The 18,098-nt window shown below is 45.6% G+C and overlaps 1 protein-coding gene across 7 annotated transcripts in view; it reads left to right on the top strand.

Moving 5' to 3' along the window:
* ADCK1 (aarF domain containing kinase 1) overlaps positions 1-7,476 on the top strand; it is a 124,499-nt gene extending 117,023 nt beyond the window's left edge. For all 7 annotated transcript variants that reach the window (XM_053378201.1, XM_053378223.1, XM_053378184.1 and 4 more), the window contains 4 exons: positions 1,767-1,916; positions 3,033-3,230; positions 4,679-4,872; positions 6,458-7,476. In XM_053378201.1, the coding sequence (XP_053234176.1) occupies positions 1,767-1,916; positions 3,033-3,230; positions 4,679-4,872; positions 6,458-6,626 (711 nt within the window). In that variant the 3' untranslated portion in view covers positions 6,627-7,476. The remainder of the gene's footprint in view (positions 1-1,766; positions 1,917-3,032; positions 3,231-4,678; positions 4,873-6,457) is intronic.
* Positions 7,477-18,098: the final 10,622 nt, after the last annotated feature.

Below are 18,098 nucleotides of genomic sequence, written 5' to 3'. Positions count from 1 at the left end.
ATCCCTTAAAAACAACAAAAGCAAAACAACAACAACAACCAACAAACCACATTCCAGCCACACCCACACCCATCAATCTCCCAGGTCACACTATCGAGTTACAGCATTCAAAAGGGCCACAGCTCTCGGGTAAAAACTGTTTTTCAGTCTATTTGTCCTTGACTTGATGTTTCTATATCTCCTGCCAGAAGGCAGTAGTGCAAACAGACTGTATCCCGGGTGAGATGAATCCTGCAGGATGTTGTTTGCTTTCCTAAGACAACGGGAACCGTACAATTCTTCCAAAGATGGGAGAGGTTGACCAATAATCCTTTGTGCTGTGGTTATGACCTTCTGGAGCACCTTCCTCTCCCTAGCTGTACAACTGGAGAACCAAGCACAAATACAGTATGTAAGAATGCTCTCTATGGAGCCTCGGTAGAAGGACACCAGCAGTCTCTCACTCAGATTGTTCTTCTTTAAAAGTCTGAGGAAATAAATTCTCTGCTGGGCCTTCTTCACCAGAGCAGTGGTATTTGCGCTCCAAGTCATGCCCTGATCGATAGTTACTCCCAAAAACCTGAATTCCGCCACCCTCTCCACCCGTTCCCCATTGATATGCAAGGGCTGAATGTCCGCCTTTTTTTTCCTGTAATCCACCACTAATTCCTTGGTCTTAGCCGTATTAAGAGCCAGATTGTTCTCTCCACACCAAACACAGAGCCGCTCCACCTCGTCCCGATAGGCGGACTCATCCCCTCCTGAAATGAGCCCTACCACCGTAGTGTCATCAGCAAACTTGATGATTTTGTTGCTGGAATAGGTGGCTGTACAGTCATACGTATAGAGAGCATAGAGCAGGGGACTCAACACACAACCCTGTGGTGAGCCGGTGTTAAGGCTAAGGGCTGTGGACATATGTGACCCTACTCTAACCCTCTGAGAACGTTCTGACAAAAAATCCAAAACCCAGAGACAGGTGGAGTTGGAGAGTCCAATCGCCTCTAGCTTGGACACCAATCTATGGGGGAGGATAGTGTTAAAAGCTGAGCTAAAGTCCACAAACAGCAGCCTCACATAACTCCCCGGCTGCTCCAGATGGGACAGAGCAGCATGGAGAGTAGTGGTGATAGCGTCCTCTGTGGATCTATTTGCCCTGTATGCAAACTGGTAGTATATATTGTAAGTGTAAATGCACACACATATTCACAAGGACACTGCATCTCTCTGTTGAGTGACCGTTCAGTTTTATAACTCTGTACTGTAATATATGAAGCTGCACTCAGATGGGAATTTCAGTTCTGCTTTTCATGATTCCCCTTTCCACCTTCTTGGCTTCCTGCTAATTCCTGCACTTTCACCCATGTTAAATCTTTAGGTAGATGCTCACACATTTGCCCCCTCTTTGGAGAGCCTAAGAATGTGAGGAGGATGCCTGCATTTGCTACCTACCTACCATAGATATTGGGGGCAATTCAGCATGGTGCTAAGGTGATGGTCCTGTCAGGTCAAACATTTCATCTGGCAGATGGAATGGTCCCCTCTCTCCTCCTCCTGCACACTGTTCTGAGGTTTTTCATCACCCCCTCCTAGTAAATTTCAGGCATGCATGGGGGAGAAGAGGAGTGAACATCCCATTACACAAACATAACTTCTTGCACAGGGTTTCTGCTGACACCGCGACTCATTAGTTGAATGCTGCCCTTTGTTCCCTGGCACGTGGGCTCCCCTGCCCATAGCCCTGTTGCTTCTCAGAGTCTAATATGGTGCCCCCCTTTTTTGTTCAGATATCTCACAACTTGGGGAAGATGTACAGTGAAATGATATTTGTCAATGGCTTTGTGCACTGTGACCCACACCCTGGCAACGTGTTGGTGAAGAAGTGTCCAAGTACAGGCAAGACGCACATTATACTTCTGGACCATGGGCTCTATCAGGTAAGCAGAGAGCAGTGAGAGGACATGGGGAGAGAAGGAGGGCTGCCCGTACTGAGGTCAGAACTTTGCCAGGAGGAATTATTTTGCCACAGTAGCAGATGGCAACCTTTTTCTTTCCCAGTGAGGTTTTTGTATCTACGTTATTCTGGTTTAGGAACCAGAATGGATGAAGAGGAGACAGGTGCTTTGATGATGCAGGAAACAGGCAGGCAGTAGGAGAGGCATGGGAAGGAGTCCACAACCTGCTGCCTTCCAGATGCTGTTGGACTACAACTCCCATCAGCTGTAGGCAGCATGGTCGGTGGTCAAGGATGATGGGAGTTGTAGTGCCACAATATCAGGGTAGTGCACCAGGCTGCAGAAGGCAGATCTAAGGTGAGGGTGCCTGAGTAGCACCAACTCGTAGCCTGTGGGCTGTGGCTCATAGAGAGGAGGTGGACAGCTGTCTCAGCTGTGGGAATGGCTGACTGGCTCATTAGGAAAGATAAGCTACGGGGCCCAGCAGAATGAGTGAGCAAGACTGTCAAGAATATGAGCTGCTGGACCCACAGCAAGGAGGGCACCATATCCATATTCCACCTGGGGTGCAGCTTAGAACTATGCTGGAGTAGTAGCCAATTGCCTCTGTGAATTAAACAAGTGACACAGGCCAACCTATTTCTTATTCATAAAGGTACCCCTGCCCGTACGGGCCAGTCGTGTCCGACTCTAGGGTTCTGCACCCATCTCACTTAAGAGGTCGGGGGCCAGCGCTGTCCGGAGACCAGCGCAGCACACGGAAACGCCGTTTACCTTCCCGCTATAAAGCGGTACCTATTTATCTACTTGCACTTAGGGGTGCTTTCGAACTGCTAGGTTGGCAGGTGCTGGGACCGAGCAACGGGCGCGCACCCCGCCGCGGGGATTCGAACCGCCGACCATGCAATCGGCAAGCCCTAGGCGCTGAGGTTTTACCCACAGCGCCACCCGCGTCCCATTTTCTTATTCATAGTTGTCACTTAATCCCAACTGTTTTCTTCTCTTATAGAATTTTGTATTTTCTGTCCATAATGTTATTTAACAGTGCTTTGTGGGAAATTCCTCCTCCTCCTCCTCCTCCTCCTCCACCTCCTCCAGGTCCTGTCAGAGAATGTCCGCTTGGACTATTGCCGGCTTTGGCAGGCCTTGATCAAATCTGACATGAAGCGTGTCCAGAAATACAGTCGTCGGCTGGGAGCGGGCGACCTGTATCCCCTCTTTGCCTGCATGCTCACTGCCAGGTCTTGGGAGTCAGTCAACAGGGGCATCGACCGGCTGCCAGTCACTAAACAAGAGGTACATCTTTTATTATAGCTGTCTAGTAGGTTAATGTAAGTAATAAACAAGGAGAATGCCCTAAGAACACTCTAGTGAACAGTCATAGATGCCGCAACTAAAGAAGGTCTGCATAGGAGCGCAGGAACCTGCCTTATAGTGAATTAGTCCATGTATCTCAGTACAGACATACCTCAGATTTATGGCGGATTCAGTTCCAGACCACTGCAATAAAATGAATATCGTAAGAAAGCGAGTCACACAATTTTCTTGGTTTCCCAGTGCATATAAAAATTATGTTCACACTATATTGAAGTCTGTTAAGTGTGCAATAGCAATAGGGTTGGGAGGGGAAAACCTGGCTCCGGACCTAGACATCTCTACTTCCGTGGCCAAAAGAGGCGGGGCAAAGGGGAGCTCTTCCTTCCTCTGGAGCAGTTGGGCTGCACCCGTATCCTTGTAAGGAGCAGCAGGAACAACTGTGTGGTGGGGACAGGCTCTTGTAGCCTTGTCTTGACCACAGCAGCACAGTCACAGTTCCTCTGGTCCTTCAATTTGGAAAAAAAGCAATATCTGCGAAGCGCAATAAAGCAAGGTGTGCCTGTATTGACTGCACTGACTGGCAGGAGCTCTCCAGGGTTCCCGACTGCCACCTTTCCCAGTCCTACCTGGAGATGCCAGAGGATGTGTGCCCTGCCACTGAGTTATGGCCCTTACCCAGTTCTTGTGCTATATCTTATGCAGAGGCCCATGTAGGAGAGCCCAGGTTTCTCAAGAGGGAAGGGCCGTTCCTCCGTCTTAGAATACATTTGCTGCATGCAAAAGGTTCCAGGTTCAGTTCCTGGCATGTCCCATTAAAAGAATGCTCAGTTTGGGAATGATCTCTGACTGAGACTGTGGAGAGCTGCTGCTGCCGCCTGGAATAGACTGCACTGGACTTGATGGACCACTGGTGTTGTTCTGTATAGGGCAGCTTCATGTCATTTAGATTCTCCTTTGACTCTCTTCTGGATTTTACTAATTAGCATGCTAGCTGCTAGAGGATGTGGAGATAGCTTCTGTGTTTGTGAGATGTTCACCAATGCTCTGGATTCATTGAAATGTTTGCAGAGTGTGATGGGCAGTTGTCTCCAGCAACAGACCACAGAGGGTGGGTTTACACTGACTATATTTCCTATTCGTTGAACCTGGGCTTCTATTTGTTGAGCTCTGGATTGGCCTTCCCCGACCTGCTGCACTTAAATTGTTTTGGACTGTGTCTCCCGTCTGACCCAGGCACCATGGCCAGTGCTCAGAGATGATAGGAATTATAGACCCAAACATTTGGAGGTACCCGGTTCAGAAAGGCTGTTCTACAGAGCAAGCCCTCTTTGCAAAATCTGTGGTAGATTATGGCTCAGGGATTATGGATCAGCTCTCCATTGTGAACCTTTCTCATCCCCATTTCACTTACCGTCTGACTGTGCCAGGATGTGGAAATCCGGACGAACGCTGCCATGTACCTACCTCAGATCACCAAGCTGCTGAACAGCGTCCCCCGTCAGATTTTGCTGCTGTTGAAGACCAATGATTTGTTGAGGGGGATTGAATCAGCTTTACAGACACGGGCCAGTGCCAGCTCCTTCCTCAACATGTCTCGCTGCTGCATTCGAGCTGTCTCCACGTGAGTTCCCTTTGCCCCTTGAGGCACGATCCTTGGCTGTTGTTTAGCTAGTGATTCCTACTTCCTGGTACCCTGCAAAGGAGCTAAATGTAGGCCAGAATTCAGATCCATCTGGATGTGGAAGATTTACCGGACCCAATCACTGCTGTTCTGTTTTATGGTGGAAGTGGAATAGCAACTCCCTTTTGAATCTTCTAACACTTTGTAGCCAAATGGATAGTCCCCCTTTTCCCAACACCATTATTACTTTTTTTTTTTGAGGGGGGAGGCAGAGTTAATTGGGATTATTATTTGGGGGTAAGCACTCCCTCCACACCTCACTGCACTTCAGATCATGATTGTCACCTGTGATTTGGGGGCGGGGTGAGCAGGGAGGAGGAAAGAAAAAGATATAAAGTAATTCTATTTGGCAAGAGGCAATGTGATAGAGCTGACTCCTAGAGGGGAGGAGAGATGGACCATAGAAAATGAAATGGCTAGAGCACAGTCTCTACAAGCTATTACCAGCCTACAGGATACAGGCCTGAACAGCTGTGAGATGGGCCATCTCATCTAGGCCATAGGAATCTGAGCAGCTGTTGCATTGTGTAAAAAACAAACAAACAAATTTCTGAGCTCAATAAAACTGAAGCTGAATAGGGGAAACATGAGAAGAGGATGTTTTGATCGCTATGTTGTGCAAAAAGTGAGTGGCAGAACGTGGCTGTTCTACAATACATGTCCAGAGTGTGGAAATAACATTGGCCATGAAACGTTTAACATCCTGAGGTGTCTTCAACCATCTTTATAAATCTCCTTTAAGGTGGCGCAAGCAGAGGAGAAGGGTTGAGAAGTTGTCGGTTTGGGGTTCAGTTCTTTATTTGAGTAATGAATTTCTACCCCCTTCCTCCCCTTGTTAAGAGGGGGCAGTTGGTTTGCTTCCTCAGTTCTGCCTTCATTGCTACCCTATGGTACCCACTGTAGAATTGTCCAAAGTTGACAAAGGCTACTAGTAACACAGGTGGAGGTGGCAGGTGGAATGAAAAGGTAGAGGCCTGCCTGGTTTTTATGAAATACTTCCCCAAGGGAGGCTCACCTAGCACTTTCATAACATAACTTTAGGTGCAAGGCAAAAACATTTCACTTTAACCAGCCCTTTGGTTGATCAACATTCGATATCCTTTTAAAAGTATTTGTGGGAAGGCAGGGGGTTATTGGTTAGTTCTTGTTCTTGCTTTTAATATTTATTTTGTCTTCTCATTTTGCATTTTTATGTTGTGAACTGTGATCTTTGGATGAAGGGTGGTATATCAATTTAATAAATAATAATTTTGGCCCAAATGGGGTTCAAATGTAAGCCAGCAGTGACTGGGGCAGTGTATTTCACTTGACCCAAATTTATGAATTGGTTCACACAGTAAACTCCACCAGAATTGCTCTTTCACTGGCTTCCTGTTGCTGGGCTTTGTCCCTGTAAGACAGGGGTGGGGAATGTTCCCCCCCCCCGGCTGGCCAAATCTGTATCTGCCCCTCCCCTCACGGACTGATTTCGAGATCTCAAAATTGCTGCAAGATCTCACACGTTCCTTTTCTGTGTTTTCTCCAGGCACCAGAGGAGCAAGAGTGACTCACTGTACAGGAAGGCACAGATATCCATCTCTGAGGCCCTGAGCTTGTGGCAGATCAACTTGTACGAACTTTTCCTGCGGCTGAAGGGGTCCCAGCTGGGGAACTGGGTCATTGCTTTCCTGAGCTGGATGCACCATTCCTCATAGTGACATGAACTGGTGGCAGAAGCTGGGCCTGATTATATCCTTGCCTTTCTCAGCTGCGGCATTCTATTTATTCTGCTGGAGTTTTCTGGGTCTGTTTTCATGTAACACACGGTGCTGTCCTTGTTGCCTTTTGCAGGGTCACTTTCTTTCTGAGGCAGAGAAGGCGAAATCACAAAACAGCATCTAGAGCTCAAGGGAGCCAGAAGTCTCATGCTTCCAGATATAGTTCAGGATGGTGGCAGCTTAGGGAGAAGGTTGCAAATTTCTCTGTCGGCAGATCTCCAGCTGAAGTCCTAAAGAACTGCACAGGACCAACGAGCTTCTAACAATACCATACAGGTTTCCTGAGCAGATACTGCAGAATTGTTGCATTAATTCCCCTTCAGTTCTGCTGAAATGTTCCAAAACAAAATGGATTTTGCCAAAGAATTGAAAGCCAGAATGTCTAAACAGTACTCCCACTTCTGGGAGATTTTGAACGCAAAGGCTGGGAGTGAAACCAGTGAGAATTTCTTTTCTAATTGTCACCCTACCCCTCTCCAGGTGACAGTTTTTAAAAAACAAACACAACCACAGACATGTCTAGTAGCCATGGAATTCAAGTAACCTGTTTTGGGCCTCTCTGGTTGTGAGGTTTGGGAAATTTGGGGATATTTTAATTGCCTTAATTACCTGAGATGTAAACTAGAGGCAGCAACACCAACCTGCAGTGGAAGTGTTCAGAGAGAGACACTGTTGAATGGCAACACATTATTGTCTGAGAACTCATTCACAAGTCAGTGCTGGTCATGTTTTGTGTATTTGCAAGGGGAAATAAACAAGAGCTTCCTCCCTTTGGGAAGTAAAAAGAGCACATGTGCCTATTCGGGTTTTTTTTTTTTTTAAACAACCTTTCTTACAAGAGTAACCTGTCACTCTCTCTTGTGTTGGCAGTGAAATTGGATCTATTCACCAGCTCCACAGATGGAAGCAACCATTCTGAAATCCTATAAATATGGACCTACTTTGCATAAAAGGGTTTTCACTAATGCCTCTTCCTTGAGTCTATAAAGACAGTTTGATAAAGGAGGAACAATAGACTTGTTCCCATAATAAAAAATATTAGCCTTTGCGACCATTAATTAATGACCATTTGGAAATCATTATCATCCTCCAACTGCTGTAAACAGCTGAAGAGCACTCACATATAGAGAATCTGCAGGAATTCTCTATTTAGAGATTTGCTCCAAATGCAGGAATTCTCTATTTAGAGATTTGCTCCAAATGTAATATGACTGCACCCCCTTTTTACTTGTTTAAAAAAACAACCCAAAAAACACAAAACCTTTAACATGTACAAAAAGTCTGTGAAATTTTCCATGATACCACTGATAACCAGACATCAGATTATAAATTAGTTTCAGTTTGTTTTTTTGGGGTGTGAAGAACCATTCATGATAGACATTTTAAAGATTCTCTTTCCAGTTCATTGATATAAATCTTTTAGGTATATTATACCACAGCCATTGCCAGACTTTTGTTTTTATTGCTACCCCTAAATCTTCCCACCATTTTATTTGACAAGCCGTAGGTCTTATCAGCTAAGAGATTTAACACTGAATAAATTCTACCAATTTTACAGTCTTCTACTGCACCCGGTACACGAAACTTATGTTAGATCTCTCTGACTGAGAACTGCATTTGACTGAGGGTCAAAACAAAACATCTGATTGGAAGGTATGGGGGGAGCTGTTGAATTCGTCCTAGCTTTTGATTGCTCAACAATGCCACTTTCAATAAAGTCCTTCAGGACCATTCAACCTTTGGTCCTCTTCCAAGCAGACACAAGGCCACGTGTCTTTTCTGTTCATATGTTACAGAAACATGAGGAATGCTGGAAGTGCTCAACGGGATTTTGTAGACTTGCCAAACTGAAAAGACCGCTGTTGCACATGTCCTCATGTCTTAGTGAATATTGTATTATAGCATCTGGTTCGTGAAAGGGCTAGAGGGCTGTTTTATACGAAGGCACGCTGTTTTGTCTACCAAGCCCAGTATTGACTTCTTTGAATGGCAGTGGCTGCTCAAGGTCCCAGGCAGAGAAAGGTTTTCCCCATCACACGCTGCCCAGTCTTTTCAAATGAGAGTGCCAGCGATTGAAACGGTGACCTTCTGCGTGCTCCTCCGATAGTGAGTGGGTCTAGAAACAAAAATTAGGCGGGGCAACAGATGTACCACTGACCTTTGTATAGTAGGCTACACACCATGTAAAAAGTCAGTGGTCCTAGGTATACACATGCCCCTCTCCATCCAGGTATGCAAGAAGCATTGTGACAGTTCTAGCAAGGCAAGAACACTTTGTGGAGGGGATGCCGAGTAAGGCCAGTGATGGATATGACCCAGGGAGATTATGGGTGAGAGGACCCTCCAAAGCAGTCTTTTTTTCCCTCAGGGGGTGGGCAGAAGAGGGAGAATTGATCAACACCTCTTCCCTCCCCATTAAGCTAAAGAAGCATTAATGTCAGCTGAGCGACACTGCCAGATATATCTCTCTTATTTTGTGTGTGTTTCCTCACCTGGGTTTTAATGTTTTATGCCTGAAACTAGCTGTAGGATGCCTTCTTGGTAATGAAGAGAAGGCTTTAAATATTTTTCAGAAGCGATCCCATTTTTTCCATCAGTGCTCACACATTCCTGCAACCTGGCATTTCAGCTAGAGCTCTGAGGGCTTCCGAGTGCCCCAAAGTTCCCTTTTTCTCATTTACGTGTCATATTCTTTCCCAGCAGGAAAAGAGAGATAAATGGGAACTTCCACTCTCTTCTTGTGTTTGAAGGAGGAAGTAGGAACAGAGAGGAGGGGGAGTGTGTAAGTCCGAAGCTCATAATCACATTTTAGATCAGATTTAGGCAGTCGCCTGAATTGGGCCTAAGAGCTGGAGCCGTAAAATCTGTCATTCATCTCTTGCTTTTGCCAATAAACTAGGTGGTCTTAAGAAAGCCACAGTCTCTTAGCCTTTGCCCTCCCCCTGAAATCTTCTCTATGAAAATTTTGGCTTAAACAAGTTGTTATAAGGATTGCAACAACGTAAGAGCAATGCTTTGAACATTAAAAAGCACAGAATAGATTATTATGGTTAGTCGTTCAACCCACATTTCACGCATGCCAATTTGGTTGTGTGAACTGGCCCACACTGTAATCCTAACAGATTTCTGTTTAAACGTCATACATTTCTTTCCTGCAAATCCAGATTCCTGCCTTGTTAGTTAATGTGTCAGAACTGGAACTGCTTAAGGATCTCACTAGCTAAGCTGGTTTCCTTTTGTGGTAATAGCAGAAATGCAAAAAAGGACTTAGCCTTTTGTGTTATCAAATGGCAGCTTTCAGGGTTAGCGTAATAAAGGGTCTCCCTAATTCATTTTGTCTCCATTTTGGATTCTGGAACTGGCTATTCGAGATCAACTCTTCCGTGTTCCATATTTTGGAAAAAGTTCTTACTGCTCGCTGAGAACATCTTTCTAGATGCCTGCTGTTTGCACAACAAAGTCTAACCTTTCAGGGGCTACTTTTCAAGGAAAATGACATTTTATTTGGACTGCTCCTTCTGTCTCCACTGACTCCCTCTGCTGGCCAACAACATAATATCAATCAAAGTCCAGGGCATAAAAATGTTTGCAAATCCTGCTGGCATTAAAGCATATTCCAGATGCCAGTGTTGCTTTAGAAAGAAATTCTAAGCACACGTCTTTGCTTCCTTCAACTCCCTCTTCAGAAATCATGTTTTCCCAGAAACTCTTTAGAACAGCCCCTGGTCCTAATAGGCCCCATGGCAACTAAATCAGTGTATATGTAATTGAAGTCATCACATTTTCTTCCCCTGCCTTCACTCCCCTACCTTCCTCTGTTGTTTCTCTGTGTCTATTTTAAGATGTTAAGCCCCTTGGGGCAAGGACCTGTCAAACCTGTACTTTGCAAAGTGCCATGTCTAGAGATTGTACCATAATAGCAATAATTTCCAATTTATACAAAATGTAAAGGTAGCCAAGCTGACACGTAAGGGGAAAAAAAAGCAAAAATGCATACTCGGACAATAACCAGAATACCATAAAATAACATGTGTGAGCTTTTGAGTTCCTCGGAATGGCTGATCTCGTGTTTTCTCCTTTCCCAGTGGCCTGGGTGCAGCCTGAAACTTGCAAAGCACTCAAAGGAGCCTCATTTGAATGCCTGCTATCTCTTCACACACTTTGCCCTAAGACTCTAAACAGATGCCGACAAGGATAGCTTGAACAACAAGCCTGCACATCCACCCTGCTCAGCTTCTGCTTTTTGGCATTTGGCTTGATGGGAGTTCTGGGGCAGGCAAACGCTTGCTCACTAGTTTCTGACATTTTGGTTGGCTCAATAAAAGTATCGCCCTAATATGGATTTTGGCGTAAGCATGGATGAAGTGCAAAATATGGCAAAAGTGCAAAATGGCCGAAGAGTGGAGTAAAAGTGCTTTAAATAAATAATAAAGAAGTTCTTAGTTTTTGTACATGTATGGGAACTCTTGCACATCCATGCAACAGATGTGAATGATAACCATGGGTTAATATGGGAGAAACTAAAGGAGTGCTGCCAGAGACAACACACTGCAGTGGAACTAAACTTACCCCCTGCTCAGTGAACCCAGTGCCTGGGATAAGGGGCAATTTTATTCCCTGTATAGTTACAGTGTTTATATGCATAGAATTGCAGAGCTGGAAGGGACCCCGAGGACCATCTATTCTAGTTCAACACCCTGCAATAAAAAGATAAAAACGGAAGTATTGTGGGTGAGCATAACATGTGTGGGACTCACAGAAAATAGGGGTAACAGCAAATAATATACCTAATCCAGAAGCCCTAGGCTCAGTGTCAGAATCAATACTTAAATGCTTGCAAGAGTTAAGCTCTCCCCTCTAAGACCATCACTTTTTAAGGAAACAGACGTATCTTACCTTTCCCTAGTCTGCTGTCTTGTAGGGAGCTTCAATTGAGAGCAACGTGGAGTATGAGAGAAATTGCTGGAGCCTCACGCTGCTGATTTGACCCATGCAAAACCTTTACCTTAAATAAGTGTCTGGGTCTCATTGACTTCTATGTGAAATGGGAGAGGGGAGTGCATGATGTGCAAAAGAGATACACACATGAAATGATCCCTATCCCTTTGAAATGTACAATTTAATGTTTGTTCCTTAGTACTATTGCCTGCATGAGGTGAATAGGGCAAATTCCCACATTGGTGGGGGGGGGGACCAACCTTTATCCACTGCAAATTGCATGGTGTCATAAATTAAGTCATAGTGGGCATCAGTGTTTTTTTCTGGAGTCAAACTCATCTCTCAACAAACTGATTAACAGGATTTCCGGGTGGCCAAATTGTTTACCAATGAAATCCTCCTTGCACTCTCTGGAGCCAGGAAGTCCGATGTTGCACTCTTATGTCACAAACAGGGTAAGGATTGAAGAGAGGTTGAGTCTACAATGCAAGCAAGGTCGGTGCCGTGATCCATTTAACTGAGCCAGAGAAAAGTTAGGGCAAGCAAACCTCTGTTTCATCCTGAACCAGCAAGAATTACCAAGAGAACAATTAGGACTTAGATCTCAGTGCAGGGCTTCTATTTTACAACTCTTCAGCCATTTTAAAAAGGTTTTTGTTTTTTTTAAACCCAGGAACAAGTGCTAATGTTCTCTGTTCCACATCAAAGAGCCATGATCTCATTTGATGTCTGCAAGGCCTGCCTTAGGGCATGGCATTGCTACTTCAGGACTATAGAGCTACTTGGCTGTGGATCTTGCAAAAATTATACTGTTGCTTTCTAAAAAAGAACTTGAGGGTCTTTGTATCCCAAATGAGGAAACATTGCTTGTAAGAGAATGGCACTGATTGGCTGGGGAAAACAGAAGCACGAGGATCTGCTGGATCAGAATAACAGAAGCATGAGGACGTATGAGTTAGATGGATCAGGCCAGAGGTTTACATGGGTCTTACATTCTTCTGTTTTATCTAGTCCAGTATCCAGTTTCCCATCATGGCCAATCAGATGCCCATCAGAAACCTGCAAGCAGGATAGGAGATAATAAATGATGAATAGATGGATGAATGAATGAATGACTATTAGGCAACCTAAATACTTATTCATGGAGTGTGGATCCTTATGCAGTTTAAACGACAGCATCCACATATAAGAGGGAGGTTATCAGGGGAGTCTCAATGTTTCCGGAAACACAGAAATCGTCAAGCGGAAAACTCTAGAGAGATGAGAACTGAGCATGCTTAGCATCTACAGAAGCTGGAGTGTTACTGGGATCTGGGAAAGAATGGAAAATAGAGGTGAGAGTTGAATGGAATGGAAAATCTTGGAAAAGGGCACAGCTGGCCGGCTGGCCCTGTAAGCAGGAGGACTCTACATTGCAGCCCACTTGCAGTAGCTGTAACTGGAATCTTCATGTTCCAAGGCTTTATCACTCTGGTTATCATTTGCTGGCAAGCAAATACCAGGGGATGGCTATCATCATCATGCTCTGTCCCCTGAGCTTCTAGGGGCATCTGGCTTAGACAGTTTTGGGGAAAAACAGTGAACCTGAAGTATTTATTTATTTCTTAACAGTCAGAGCTATCCTCCAGGAGTTCTTGGCCTATCCCTGAAACTAGCAAGGAATACTGGCAGCAGAAGAACAAAAACTGCAGTGACTTTACTCAAAGGCCTGTTGCAGAGAGTTTATCCAGTCATTGCACAAGACAGCCGAGGCTGGTGCCCCGATGCACGCAATGGGAAGCGGCACTTCACAGAATTAATTTACGGAGTACATTGCCGCATGTCGTGGTTAAGGCCACCAGCCAGATGAGTTTAAAAATGGCTACTGACACATGTGACACAAATGGCTTATTACCCAATAAACAAGGGTCTTATGTATTTCAAGTAGAGCTGTACGTGCAGCAATGTAGTCCGTAAGTTAATTATGTGAAGTACTACTACTTTCGTCCTGAACCGACTGTCAGTCAATTTCATCGCATGACCCAGAGTTCTAACGTTTGGAAATGGAGAGAGGATAATTCTCTCTACTCAATCTCTTCTGGTTAATAATTTTAATAAACATGTATCATGTCCCCCCTGCCTTAGGGCCAAAATTGATGGAACACAAGGGATGCACGAACAGCCTCCCAGTGTGTGTGTGTGTGTGTGTGTGTGTGTGTACGTTTAAATGCAATGCAGCTTCAGGCTACTGCATATTTGATTAGAACAGTGGGGTGGAAAGCTTAATTCTTTGTCTATGTGGGCTGTTTCCTCAGTCAAAATTCACTCAGCTGGTTTTCCACTTGCAAGGTCTCCATATGTTTCCCCCTACAGGGAGAAAAGCAACATGAGGGGAGTGGTTTTGATGGGAAAGGGCTCAGCAATCTCTCTCTACAATCAAATTCACAGCGCCCTCGCCACCTGCATCTTAAATCCAGGAAACTGTCATGACATTTACTGGTCCAGTCTATCTTGGTCCAATTCATCTTTTCTTTTTTACTAAATTAGAAAGTTCCATCGTATGGGAGGGTGATGCTCTGCTTGCTTGATCATTGTAGATGCTCCTTTTGGTATTTTCTCTGGCTCTACAGTATTTTTGTGGGCCATCACATGCATGGCTCAGAGGCAAACCTGGCTTTACCACTGAGCGCACACTTAGCAGCGAGCTGCTGCCAGTCACAACTCCATGATGAGTATGCCTGTGTATAATGCATCTGCTTGCATATTTGTTGCATTCATACACATGCTTATTACGCTTGTTCATTTGGCAAGGCTGGCCGAGCTACTGCCCTCCAGATGTTGCTGAACTACAACTCCCATCCTCCCTTGCCATTGGCCGTACTGGCTGGAGCTAATGGGAGTTGCACCTCAGCAGTATCTGCTACAATGCAAGAGGTGGCATTTGACTTTTTACACTAAAGGAATGTGTGTGGGGAAGGGCAGTGCAAAGCCACAGCTTCCTTGTGCTCTGTTTCCTTCCACAAATGTAATTTTGGGACTTCTTTCAAAGTTTGCATTTCCAGACTTGCATTCGAGAATGAGGGCCAACTAGATGTGGTGTTAAATGTTCCTTTGCATTTAACAAACACTTTCTGAAAAAAGAACTGCAAAAAGCTGCTGCTTAGGCATGTGTGATAGCCCTTTCTCCCTCTGTTTTTGGTCCTGGGCTAAGCTGCTATTTGTATTGGGTGGAAATCCCCCAGCAGCTGCTATTTTCATTTTTTTTTTTTAAATGTGCACATCAAATCACAGAATCACAGAGTTGGAAGGGACCTCGAGTGTCATTTGGTCCAACCCCCTGCAGTGCAGGAATCTCAACATGTGGTCTAATTTGAAACAGTACCAGACCCTGCTTAGCTTTGCAAATGTGCTAGCAGTTTTATTGCTGCATGGAAGGACACCTTCAGCGCCACATCTAGTTAGGCCCCCGAGCAACAAGCTGACTCGGGGAAGAACCACGGCTCAGTGGCAGAGCACATGCTTTGCATACAGAAAGTCTCATGTTCAACCCTGACAGCTCTCATTTAAAAAATGGCAGGGTACAAGTGATGTGGAAAGCCTTTACCTAAGATTCTAGATTGCTGCTCATAGTAAGGGATACTGGGCTAAACAGATGGGCAGAGCGATTGCCAGTGGCTTTGGAGTGGGTGACTCAGAGCGATGTGGTGGCATGGGAGGTGAAAAGGTGGCGTGGTTTCTTCATAATTTTTCACTACATCAGCTCTGACAGGTCCAAGGAATGCTGAGGCCTCCTCCATAAAACACCCTGTTTCAGGGGGTTCTAGTTAAAAGGTAAAGGGACCCCTGACCATTAGGTCCAGTCATGGACGACTCTGGGGTTGCGGTGCTCATCTCGCTTTACTGGCCGAGGGAGCCGGCGTACCGCTTCCGGGTCATGTGGCCAGCATGACTGAGCTGCTTCTGGCGAACCAGAGCAGTGCATGGAAATGCCGTTTACCTTCCCGCCGGAGCTGTACCTATTTAACTACTTGCACTTGATGTACTTTCGAACTGCTAGGTTGGCAGGAGCAGGGACCGAGCAACGGGAGCTCACCCCGTCGCGGGGATTCAAACTGCCGTCCTTCTGATCAGCAAGGCCTAGGCTCTGTGGTCTAACCGATAGCACTACCTGCGTCGCCATTACTCAAATACAGTGCTATTTTTCCAGAAGAAGAGGTGCCAGAACTCACCATGAATGCCTCCCTTGTTCTCTTATAACGGCAGTGGCGCTCACCTGAGAAGTGCCAAAACTGAGTTTTCCAGCTGGAAAAAGAAACCCCTTGCTCAAACAAGTTGTGCTGCAGGTAGCTTTCTACCTGCCTGGCTAAAGGCAGGGGCTTCCTGTGACACAGCCCAACTGTCAGGGACTGTGCAGAGGAGGAATGGTGGAGACCGCTTCCCCAGCCTGACTCTTCCAGGGAAGAAGGAAACAGTTCAGAATTACAACAGGGTTTTGAGGGAGGTCACAGCTCAGAGGCAGATGGGGGGGGGAGCTGGAAAATAATGGGAGAGGAGGAGGAGGAGGAAGCACCACCAGGAGAGAGACAGCTGATGGACTCAGTGTCTTTAGAAAGCATTCCAGACCCCCACCCCAGAACCTGGCAGGCATTGAAAGTAGGAGAGCAGAGAGCTCAGAGGCAGAAGGCACAGCTCAGCCACCGTAGCGATGATGTGCATCATGGGAGAGACAGAGGGGGTAGGGTTTCACTTGGAGCAACACCATTACTCCAAGAGGCTGCATTTCTAAGCCTCTCTCTGTGAATATTGAATAAAAAGCATCGGTAAGAACTTTCCTTGTCTTATCCATTCCTGGCAGCCTACTGCGGGGGGCTGGATCCTCTGACGCTTGATAGCACCCACAGGTGGTGCCACTGTCAGAAAGGCACCTATACACCATATTATCCCCCAGCTGTCTGCATCAGGACCGGTGGTGGTAGGATTGTGCTCAAATAGTCTGGTGGTATAAATTCCTCTACTCCTTACTGGCTTCTGATGGGTGTAAAGTGGCAGTCTTGTAATAAATATCTCCCGTTTCACATTTCCAGCCTCCTCATAGTAGTTTTTTTGGAGGGGAAAGGGCATATTTCCCCAGCAACTTATTTCTTGCAAGCCCCATTAACATGAACAAGAGTTACGCAGAAGCACAGCTGTTCATTTTTCAGCAGGGTGCCTGCGGTTCACTTAAGACTGAGCCCTAAGCTGCGATGGCATACGGAGCCACTATCACCTTCCATGCTTCTTTGGAGAGACCTCACCGGAGCCAGGATACACGACGAGCCTCATACAGCAGTAGACAAAGTAAACCTGAAAGGGCCAAATGCTGTTTGCTTCGTCTAATCCCTAATCCTTCTGTGTTAGCCGCTTGAGGTGGTAATTACCATTCCACTTCTGTCCACGGCTCGGGGAATTATCTTTGGCTGATTTGCTGCAATGTTGCAATGTCCAAAGCAATAATAACTTTGTTGGCATTCCAAACATGAAGCGAAGTCTATTTGAAAAGCAGCACGAGGACTCGCATGGGTCTCTACGCTGCCGCTGATATTAGTACTCCAGTTGGGAGAAGTGAAAAGGGCATCTGGGAAGGAGAACAGAAAAACAGAAGTGCTCTTTGGAGTAAATAATATCAAGCAGAGAGTTTGATTTACATGTGTTAAACCTTTCTGCACTAGATTTATCCATTTGCGCTCTAGCTTAGATGTTCTAACAGACAAAATAGATCTGATAACTCAAGAGATTCCCCACCTTGTAGGCTAACATGCTTTCACTTTGAATGTGATTTTTCTGAGGTTTTCCTTCCTCTGTGGAGTTTCAAAGCTTGGCTGCTTTGTTTCTCCCTTCCTTTCATGCAACTTCTTCATCTCCCTCCCCCGCCCCCTGTGCATACTTGTAGACAGTAGGAGTTGTCAGTTGTGTCAGAATGATGAGATGTCAGATAAAAAATAAAAAAAAGCATGCCGGTTTTGCAGTCTAGGAGAGGAAGAGCAGAGCTTGCCTCTCCTCCCAGGCTCCTCAGATGCAAGGATCTCCGGGAGGTGGGACAATCTGGGAATGTCTGGCCTTGCAAGGCATCTGCCAGGCTGCTGTATAATAATCAAGGTCAAGGAGGTTGCCCTTTTAGGGTAATTGTATGCAAATTTATCTTTGGTGCACATGGCAATAGTGGGAGGAGGCGCAATGTGTGCACTGGCTGAGGGTAACCCACCTGTGTGAACCCACCTGTTGCTCTCCTTAATAGGAGGTGACAAAATGGGTCATATGCAGATGTCTTCTTCTTTGGCGATCATTCATAGACGAGTAAGATTGTCTTCCATGAACATGATCTTATGAACACAGTCCGTAAGTGACTGTGGAGGCCAGTTCTGGATCCACACTTCTTTCCAAAGTGGGGACATAAGTTTCTGCGTGGGAGTTGATCACGGTGAGGGTTTGCCAAGCATGGCTTCATTTTGTCCT

This window comes from Podarcis raffonei, chromosome 1, assembly GCF_027172205.1.
Source record: "Podarcis raffonei isolate rPodRaf1 chromosome 1, rPodRaf1.pri, whole genome shotgun sequence".
Classification (NCBI taxonomy): domain Eukaryota; kingdom Metazoa; phylum Chordata; class Lepidosauria; order Squamata; family Lacertidae; genus Podarcis; species Podarcis raffonei.
The sequence above is the reverse complement of the archived record's forward strand: the minus strand, read 5'-3'. Positions and strand labels throughout refer to the sequence as shown.